General features: G+C 41.1%; 1 protein-coding gene and 1 long non-coding RNA gene across 2 annotated transcripts; one reads left to right on the forward strand and one right to left on the reverse strand.

Annotated features, from left to right (window-relative positions):
- Positions 1–741: 741 nt before the first annotated feature.
- LOC119357928 lies at positions 742–1,987 on the forward strand. Its single transcript, XM_037624697.1, has 4 exons — positions 742–1,166; positions 1,241–1,409; positions 1,660–1,797; positions 1,980–1,987. Exons 1-4 carry the CDS (start codon positions 849–851, stop codon positions 1,985–1,987), a joined length of 633 nt encoding a protein of 210 aa, XP_037480594.1. The 5' UTR covers positions 742–848.
- Positions 1,988–7,267: 5,280 nt separating this feature from the next.
- On the reverse strand, positions 7,268–10,189 carry LOC119359531. Its single transcript, XR_005172582.1, has 4 exons — positions 10,080–10,189; positions 9,798–9,953; positions 9,455–9,715; positions 7,268–7,483 (listed from the first exon to the last, which is right to left on the reverse strand). It is a non-coding gene; the product is annotated as an uncharacterized LOC119359531 (long non-coding RNA).
- Between the last annotated feature and the right edge of the window lie 516 nt (positions 10,190–10,705).

Consider the following 10,705-nt stretch of genomic DNA (forward strand, 5'->3'; position numbering starts at 1 on the left):
AAGCCTACAATTGAGAGGAGCTCGAAAGGGTGGGCGCAACAGCGTTTATAAATCACTCTCGAGCTCTCTCAGCTAGCGAGGTGGTACTAAACTTTTGACGCGGGGCAGCACAAGGCCTTTGGTCCCGGTTGGTTGGTATCACCAACCGGGACTAAAGGGGGCATTGGTCCCGGTTCGTGGCACCAACTGGGACCAATGCGCCTCGCCCCTGGCCCATGACCATTAGTCCCGATTTGTGCCACAAACCGGGACTAAAGGGTTGGTCCTTGTTGCGGTCAGAGTTTAGTCCCACCTCGCCAACCGAAGGGGGCTCACACCGGTTTATAAGCCCTTCCCTCTCTGCCTTGTTGAGCTCCTCTCAAAGTGAAAATAGATGTCCTTATACAGAAAATTTGACCTAAATTCAGAGCGAATTTCTCTGAAATTCATAGAAATTTACTATGAATTTAGGTTGAATTTTCTCTGTAAGCGCATCTATGCTCATTTTTTTAGTAAAGTTAATCACAAACTTGTGATTCACACAAATTTCAAAGAATTCAAATTTTAACTATCTATCTATTATATACTTAAAACGATAGAAAACGAACGGTTAAGATTTATCTCTACAAAGTTAATATATTGGACGGTTGAGATATGTTAAATAGAAACACATGAGATGGCCACGCCCAACATTATTAACAATAGAAAAAATCAATCGGGCAAAGGCCAATCAGTCTACGTGTGGGGGTTCCGATGTAATCTTTCCCTACTAATAAAGCACGGAGTGCTTCTGGTCGTCCGTCGTCGCTGGCGTTTTGCGAAAAAGCCCCTCGGTTTATAAAAAATCAACCCGCAGTCCCTGTTTTAGTATGGGTCTCTATATAACGTTTCATTTTGCAAAAAAACCCTGTACTCATTTGAATTTCACTCGCTGTCCTCCCGTCATCTTATCCATTCCTCCTGCGGCAACGGCGGCGGCTACGCCCATTCCGTCGTGCGCCGTCGACGGCCGTCGCCGGCGTGTGGCCACGGCGAAGGTGGTCGGCCCAGACGGCTCTTTGGTGCAGTTCGCGGCGCCCGTCATGGCGGGCGAGGCGCTGGGGGACGCCGCCAGCGCGTCGAGCTTCCTGTGCAGCGCCGACGAGCTCCGCTTCGACGCGCCCGCCCGTGCGCTGGCGGCCGAGGAGGCGCTGCAGCCCGTGTGGATCTACTTCGCGAGCTCCGCTTCGACGCGCCCGCCCGTGCGCTGGCGGTCGAGGAGGCGCTGCAGCCCGGGTGGCTCTACTTCGCGCTGCCCATGTCCATGCTCCGCCGGCTGCTCTCCGGGCAGGAGATGGCCACCCTCGCCGTCAAGGCCAGCTCCGCGCTCGCCGTCGCCAGCGGTAAGGGGCGGAAGGCGGCTCCGGTGGCGCCTCGCGCGGGAGGATGGAGTCCCTGACGAATTTTTGCTCCCGTGTTTTATTTGAATTTCTGACGGAAATCCTGCTCCCTTGTCCTTCTCAAACTCCTGCTCAGGTCTCCTTCTCAAACAAAGAAACCGTCCCGACCCGGATTGGAGTTCGCTGCTATAAGTTGAATTGTTCTTGGCCCGAATCATGAACCAGGCCAGCGCCACCAGCTAGTAGTGCACCGTCGCTTATGCTCCGCATCATGTCGCCTTTGAGTACGCTGGAGGAACAGGCATCGAGTTCGCCTTTGAGTACGCCGGAGGAACCGGCACCGAGTTCGCCTTTGAGTACGCCGGAGGAACCGGCACCGTGTTCGCCGGAATTCTTGGTCCAGAGAAGCACTCTGAGTCCAACGGTGGCTACAACACAGGTATGTGATGCCTCGACCTCCCTCAAAAACAGCCCTGCTGTTGCCCCTTCCCTCAAGCTTTTTTGTGTTCAGAGTATCTGTATTGTTTGATTTTTTGCATGCACTGTGGCTGGACATGATGTTGGCAGTGTATATCTTCTAGGCCAATTACTGAATAAATCTGACCATGGTTGATTCGGCAGTGTACTGATTGCTTAGTATAGATTGAAGCAGCTTATGCATTGGTGGGGCTGACAACTGAAGGAACTGCCCTGTTGTTGCCCCTTCCCTCAAGCTTTTGTTCTTCAGAGATTTATTTAGAGAGATGGTAACTGAGCAGTAGGTTGTTTTCTGTATTGTTTGATTTTTTACATGCACTGTGGCTGGACATGATGTTGGCAAATACACTAGAGATTATGCTGCAATCTAGCATATATCTTCTAGGCCAATTACTGAATAAATGTGACGATGTTTGATTCGGCAGTGTACTGTTTGCTTAGTATAGATTGAAGCAGATTTTGCATTGGTGGGCCTGACAACCGAAGGAACTGCATCCTCATGGTGGCGCCGCGTTCCCTACTTTATTGTCCATGCTTCATAACATTTTTTCAAGAATAAAAATCGTGACATGCATCCATGAGCACTCCTCTTGACTTGATTGTGTGCTGTAGGGACTGAAAGCCTACCAGTAATTGGGGTGGTCTGCCACTGAACATCCTCTCCAGCAACACCACAAAATACATACAGTTCCCTTTGATGTTTACATATAGCTTAAATTACAGATGTTTTTCCATATATTTAACTTCCAGATTGTATATGTATTGATTGTTAGATAAGGTAGTAAGATTTGACAACTATTGGCCATACAGGTATCTGAAAGTGGTACTTGAGCCATATTTCTTAGTTACACCATATAAAAAATAAGGGTAGTATAATTATATACATCACTTGGCCTAACGTTGAAATTAGCATAACACTAAAACCGATTATTTAATATTTTCTCTCTTTTCTCTATTTCCACATATCAACAAAAATCGTCGATAAGGATCGGGTAGGGTAAGGAATGGGAAAAGGGTGTGTGATACTACTCAGTCTCATTCTTATATTATGGACAGAGGGAGTAATTTTTTTTTCTCCCGTTGCAACGCACGGGCCCATGTCCTAGTCTATATCTATATCTATACCTATTAATAAAGTAAGGTGCGTTTCACCAATTTTTTCATCTGTTCACCTCTATTTTTTGAAGATTTTCTATACTATCTGAGGTGGTACTAATTGGGTGTGCCCTAGGATTGCAGAAAATATCGCAGGATGAAGATTCGTATGTACAAGCCCGTCCTGGGCTGGGCACCCTCGTGGATGGGCTTTCCTAGAGCCCATGAAAATAATCTGGGCTAATAACGATGTGAGGGGTCTTTCTTATATACCGCAAAAAATAAGTTGGAATATAGGAATCGAACCCAAGACATTTCCTGAGACTCTAGCTACAACGACCAGATAAGCTTAGCAGCTTTGCTGTTTAATTGTCCCACCCCGCTTTTGTTAACTAATTGCCATCGGTTAATATACCGACCACCTCAGAAATCAACAAACAAAAGGTGAAAACGAGCATCATGACAGGTACAAGATTGTATATAATAAAAGTAAGTAAAGGAAGAATCTGTGGGCTCAATACAAAAAAAATGCATGCGTACCTCTAATCAATGGCAAGAGTACGGCAACGAGGAAGAGGATCACCACAAGGCTGCTGGGCCACATGTCCAAGCTCAAACAGAAATTGGCCCCTCTTAAAATTAGGCCACTCGGCGGCGGGCAAGCACCATGACATGTACGAGCCCTTCGCCCAGATTCTAACATGGCGCACCGTTGTGCTGCTCAATCTCACGTGCATGAATAGGAAGGACGAGCAGCACCCTGCCCATGCCCTGATGGTCGTAGGAGCTTCTGGTGCAGCAGGTCAGGGCTGAAGCGTACGCGGAGCACATGGAGCTTCCCGGCGACAAAGCGCTGGAGTAGTATGATGAGCATGCATGTGTTCGTGCAGGTGCGACCACCACTGAAACTACTGGGCACTCAGGCCTGTACGTGAGGGCACCGAGTCCGAAGCTGCCGCGAGTCTCATATGTTCATGTATTTATATGCACAGTACATGAAGGGATATTTGTGGTCGGGGCTTGCAGGTCATAGAATTTTGTACATGTAGTTGAGCATCTGTGCTTAGGTCAACTCTCCTTTTTCTATTCTATTCGAGAATATTGTTTGCAATGTGGAGAATTTCATAAAAGATGTACTAGCACTTAATGGATAAAGACACGTCAAAAGGCACAAACCATCTTGATCACGAAAATCCTAAACCATCTAGAATGAGGTAGACAAAGACGAGGAGGAGGATAAGAGGTTCAGGAAGATAAGAGAAGCATAAAAAATTCATGCAAAATTAATATCGGAAACCTCTCGTTCAAAATTTATTTTGAGGGAACATGTCGTTCAATCTAGCACTTACTACAACCCACATAAGTATACGCCTTGGTTTTTGACCGATTCCACACCTGTTTTGGTCAACTTGGGATTTATCACCAACCAAATATTTTCATTGGATAGAAATCGACCTGTCGATGGGTATTTCATGGTTATGTTCTTTTGTTGATCTGATAGCTTGATCGTTGAAGGAACAAAGGTTGATCAACTAAGAGGAGCTCTTTCAAGCTGGAGCACCTGCTCGTTTCATCTAATGGTCTCATAATCTCCTCTTTTCTTTTGTTTTGGTGGAATTTGCTATTTGTTGTATTATGATTTTTTTTCCCATCAAAACGAAGTATGATGGGGTGGGTGCCGGATTAACTGTAAATATTTATAGGAATTCTAGAATTAATTGCAAATATATATTTCTAGGATTAACTACAAAGAATATTATGTAATAGTATATTCATTTTCTTAGGGGTAAGACAACCTACTCTGGTGTATGCTTTTAGTGAAACAGTTTACCAAAGCACAACGAGCTTTTAGAATATTGTAATTTCTGATGTTGGTATTGGTCGTCTAAATTCTTGGGTAGTTGATAGCGGCTAAACTGAAGATTGCACCCTGTTACAATTGCAAGGCGTCCAACTAAGTCTTCGTTTTGTTTGCATCCTTTTCAATTGTTCTAACTTCTAAGCAATGAAAGTATTAATGTGACAGCATTGACTGTTGAGTTATTTAGGTCCATTAAGGTTCAATGAGAGGTGTCTCATAAGGTGGCAAAGCTCATCGCCTTGTGATTTACCACATTCTAACAAGTTATGATTAGGTTGACACCACAAGGAGGGTGGAAAAGAAGGACAAGCGGTAATATTGATGGCACGTTGTTTTACTCCCTCCGGTCCTTCTTAGTTTGCATATAAGAATTGTCTAAAGTCAAACTTCGTAAAGTTTAACCATATTTTATATGAAAAATATCAACATCTACAATGCTAAAGTTATACAATATGAAAATTTAAGTCACGATGCATCTAATGATAATGATTTCACATTGTGAATGTTCATATTTTTTCTATAAAGTTGGTCAAACTTTACGAGGTTTGACTTCAGAAAAATCTTATATGTAAACTAAAAAGGACTGGAGGGAGTACAAAAGAAGGCGTGAACTTTTTTGTTCTACCATTGCAACGCACGGGCATGTTTGCTAGTTAATAAAAAGGAAGCAAGACCCATCAGGTAAAAAAGGCTAGCAAGAGTCCTGACACACATAAAAATTCGCGTGGACGGACATATACTATTGCACACAGATGGGATGTGTACTATTGCACGTGAAGGAAACTAAACGGATTGATACATATTAGGCAACGAATGGAATGGACGTATACTATTGCACACAGAATAGTTTCCAGCAGACACCCGTCCGTGTCCAATTCAAACTGAACAACATTTGGACTAATATAAAGGTTGGGACACACACCAGAACATCCAGGGAATTAACACACGCCAGAGCAACCAACAGCACGCGTATGAGGATAGAAGGGAGATCCACACAACGACATATCGACACACGCCAGGAACGAATCGAAGGTGCGACATATGCCATACGAATCTAAGGGGCGACATACGGTAGGACACCCAACACATCGAACGACAGAAGAAGAAATCGACAGAAACATCATCAATTTTGGGTAATATATAACTGAAATCTTGAGGTCTATTTAGATCTTTCCGTCCTTGCATGTCTTCACAACCTGCTTATGAACACCATGTTTTCCTCTTAATTGATCATTACTTAGAACACTTCTTTCTAACCAAATTTCATTAGTGCATTATCATATGAACCACTCCTTTTAAAATTGTTTTGAAGGCAACATCTGTATGGCGTACACGAAGTTGAGTGAGTTAACCACAAGACGACAGATATGGAATATTAAAGACAAAGTAATGAGAATGTGGGACTCGATCAACCCTTCGACTGATGAACTTATAAGCATCGATATGATTTTGATGGATGAGCAGGTATTTTCTTCACATAATTAACAATGGGATTGTTCTACTTTTAAAATTACTACTAAGATTTTCTTTCATTAAATTTTGAAGGGTCATACGGTTCATGCTACTATCTGGAAGAATCATATTGACACTAACAGAGCAAAGATCAACGAGGGTTCTATATATGCTTTTAGCAATTTTAAAGTTATAGATGCAACAAAATATCGGCCAGTCAACAATGAAATTAAAATTATTTTTTTATACAATACAAAATTAAAGGAGATGGAAGGTGCATCGGATAATTTTCCAGATTACTACTTCAAGTTTGCTAGCAAAGATACCCTACAAGAACGGCTAGAAAAGGACCAACAATGCTCAGGTATGTTGATAGTCATATTCTTACTTCAAAGTGGTCAATTCAATTATGAAGCCATTTGTTGGTAGTTGTATTAATATATTCCAAATGAATAACTTCCTAACTTTTTAAGTCTTTAATCTTCAAATTTGCAGATGTTATTGGCTTACTTACCAAGAGTAAGCCAATAGAATCAAGGATAACAAAGAAGAAAACACTTTTAGATATACGTGCAATTGAAATTCTAATGCAAGAGTAAGTGTATATCCATGCATCAACTTTTCACAGAAGGGTAAAGACAGTTTTCTTCCACTTATATTTATTATTACCATTAATTACTTTCGAATGAATTATTCAGGCATGATAAAATCAGAGTATCATTATGGGGAAGATTAGCTCATCATTTAAGTGAGGATGTAATTGGCAATCAAACAATTATTATTGTTACCTCAACAATGGTGCAAAAATTCAACAGTAAGTTGAATATGTTTACATCTCCTTTTTTTCATACCACCAAGATAATAAATCTAACTGATTTATTGTTCATTAAATAGGTCTGTGCCTAAAGTCAACTAGCGCCACAAGAGTACATACCAATCTAGATATACCCGAGACTTGGGAACTTCGTGGCAGGTATTAAGCATAATTTGTAGGTACTGGCCCTATAGAAGTTCATAATATATCTTCATTTACTAACATTTATTTATAGCCACTCCATTGAAGAAACTTCACAAAAAATGATGGAGATAGATAAAAGTACTCAATGGTCACTGGAAGATCAAATGTTTTACAGAAGGATAACCTTAAGAGAACTTACTGGAATCAGGCACGACAACCCAACATATGAGTTAATGAATCAGAAAATCTTCTAAGATACGATATTGTAGAAGCCTCCAAGACCTACAGATGTGTTTGACATATTTGTATGAGTGGCTAAATATCCTTTAAAGAGCTATACTTTTCTTCATCAACTTGCAGGACATTGTGTTCACAACAATAGCTACAATTGATCGATGACAAGAAAATATTCAATGGTGGTACATGTCATGTGATGTTTGCAACAAAATTGCTACGAAAGAATCACATAATAATTATTGCAAGAATTGTGATACGTATCCAGAAGGTGTAACACCTAGGTAAGCATATTCTCTTGATTTGGCCATCATTATGTACTATCACATTTGCGGGGCTGAAAGAATGCTCAATACATCAGTCTCATTCCTGTTGGGTTCCTTAGATGGAAAATTTGAAGAAGTCCCAAAGAGTATACAAGAATTATGTGGACAAAGACTTATCTTTCGATTCAAACTCTTTTATATTCGTGCAAAACTGAATTATGTGAACCTCTCTCTGGCATGCAAAACTATGCAGTAAAAATAATATTCGTGCCTAATGAAAAGCTTGAGAAGCGATACTTAGAGGATAAAGTTGAAGAGGTAATGGTCTATTAAACTATCAAATATATTTAAACACCAATTATTATACTCTTTTATATGGAACTATTGAAGCAGCTATTTACAATTCTTGATCCATTGTGCTCAACAGGATTTGATGGATGATGAAGTGGACAACATGTTAAAACAAGAAACAAAGAAACTGAATTAGCCAGTTAAAAGGTGACTGAATACTTCATCGTACAAACTTTTCTTTACATAAATTCGTCCCTTAATTCATCCATTTATGTGATTTTTGCAGGTACAAATAAGTAAATGTGAATTTAGCAAAAACGTACGTGAGTTGGTCACTTTGAAAGAGGAGCCAGAAGAGAAAAGCAATGGGAGTATAATACATCAGAAGGAGCATCAATATAAAAGCTCATCAAGGAGTGTCGATGGCGGGAAAAGGAGGCGAAGATCTGTTGTATTACCAGACTTGGAAGATGAAGAAAATAAAAATAGTAGATCTGAAAAACAGAAAAAGCAGTGCCCAAAAGTACCAGAAGTGTTCATGCAAAAAACAGAAGGACAAAAGTTGAACATGAAGGCCAGATGTTTGTAACGCCAAAGATAAAAGTATCATCTATGTAGCCATAAGGATGACATGAAGTTTGACTAAAAAGTCTAACAACACCAAGATCAAAGGTACTGATGTAAAATTTGAGGACACAGGTCAACTGGAAGATCAAGTACGCCAAACAAGACCCAAGAGAGGAAGGACCTATTCCTGAAACTTTTTGTGACAGTAGTTTATCCACAGAAATACGCAAGAGTATATGCTCATAACAAGGAGTCGATGTTGTTTAGTTAGTGAGCTTTGCGTATACAACATATTCATTATTTTAATGTATCGGAGAACAGAAAGATTTATCGCATTTTTATAAATGATCAATATGTATGAACAATATGACATTTTGTTTTTAAACAATCCGCGTACTATTCAGAAGAGAATGAGCAGTACATTCATTTGTTCTTCATCAATTTAAGTGTTAAGTAGTAACATTCATAAGAATTAGCATTGCATTTGTGTAGTTGGTCAAAGCTCTGATGTGCCTACAACATTTGCTAAAACTAAAATGTACTAGCATGGCCTAGATTATATGAAAACAAATGCTCAACAATATTTGAAAAGATTAAGTTTGAAATCCATCTGGAATACTATGAAAAAAAATCATAGCTTGACTACGAATTGATTCATATGAAGCCACAATGAAATTTAAATAGACCGAAAGAAGGATTGAGCCTCCAGGGCGTATATTATTATATCACGAACAAGTATATGATGGTGAGTCACAGACCAAAAGCTTAATTTATTTTTCTCATTAACTCTCAACCGATCCGACCAAAATTATTTTTTTAGAAAAAATGTATTTGGGCCACACGCATAGCTAGCTCCACTAGGTCCTAGACTAGGCAACATAGTTGAAGGCCAAACCTGCGCTGCTACTTGCGGCACTAATGAATCCGTCTTCCGCTCCTTTGTGTTTGTTGCGCCGTGCTGCTCCATGCAGGTCGACGGCTCCTTGGTTCACTTCGCGGCAGCTCAACTGTGCCGGCTTCTCCGTCCGGCCGCGCCACCCCGTGCCCTCCTTGCCGCAAGATATTCAGCGGATCCAGCGAGAATCTTAGCCCAGCAGGCCGCCGCAAGCTAATCGGAAGCGATATGCTCATGCCGAAGAATATCCTTTTAAAAGAACTGTGTGGAAGAGGAAACAGTCCATTGGTATGAAGTCTGAGAAGATAATAAGCGGTGAGGCCGCAAAAAATACAGATCGTACCATCTTCATTTGGCAATGGATATGAGCTCTATTGAATCTAGCATCATCTCTCTCATGCCACATACTTCCAGAAGATCACAATCCAATCTCTAATCCCTATAATGAATAGTCCCCAAATCTCAATCTCTATTGTATCTCAGCTCCATGAAAAATTGCCTGCAGCATGGAGATTTAAGTATCTTCTTTAATAAATCTTGAGCGTGGTTGTGGCATGGAGATTTTACCCAACAATTTCTAATCTGAGATGAAATTTAACTCAATGTGAGATGCAAAAAAAATTACCTGTGCAGGCTCCCCCAAATCCATTCGGCAATAGAGGTCGGGAGAGAAGCTGCGGCGTACATCTTCCCTCCGCTTAAGCTATGGTTGGCGGCGGTACGCCGCTGCGAGGCAGCCAGTGACAGGCGCATGCGGAAAAGAATACTATGAGACCAGGTCTCACGCGAGACCCATCCTAATAAATGACACGTGGCATTCATAAATCTTAAAGCATCCCCCACCCCCCACTTAAAATCAGGGGGGAGAAAGATTAGATGTTTTGTGATTTGTGAATGCCACGTATCATCCATCAGGACGGGTCTTACCTGCTAATCGTGAGACCTGGTCTCATATAATTTTTTTCCGGCGCGGTGGTGCCCATCTCAGAAAAGAAGGGAAGAAGAGCTGCGCTAGAGACCCCTAGGGAAATATTGGTTCGACCAGTTACAAAATTAAGGCTGTGTGCTTAAAAACCAATCAAAACTAGCACGGTCAAAGCACATGCTAATTTTGGTCCAGTCTTTTGTTTATAAACGATATTTTCGTCCAGTCTAGGAACAAAGTACACATGGGAATCAACCTATAAACTTTAGATAGACGTACAGTTCTACATGAAAAAGGGAATACTTCTAACATTCTAAAAGACACTC

This window comes from Triticum dicoccoides, chromosome 2A (assembly GCF_002162155.2).
Source record: "Triticum dicoccoides isolate Atlit2015 ecotype Zavitan chromosome 2A, WEW_v2.0, whole genome shotgun sequence".
NCBI lineage: Eukaryota > Viridiplantae > Streptophyta > Magnoliopsida > Poales > Poaceae > Triticum > Triticum dicoccoides.

Coding starts and splice junctions, on each gene's coding strand:
- LOC119357928 (XM_037624697.1), top strand. CDS start 849: ATGGGTCTCTATATAACGTTTCATTTTGCAAAAAAACCCTGTACTCAT. Junction 1,167..1,240: donor GTGCGCTGGCGGCCGAGGAG/GCGCTGCAGCCC, acceptor GCGGTCGAGGAG/GCGCTGCAGCCCGGGTGGCT. Junction 1,410..1,659: donor GCCTCGCGCGGGAGGATGGA/GTCCCTGACGAA, acceptor CTGGAGGAACAG/GCATCGAGTTCGCCTTTGAG.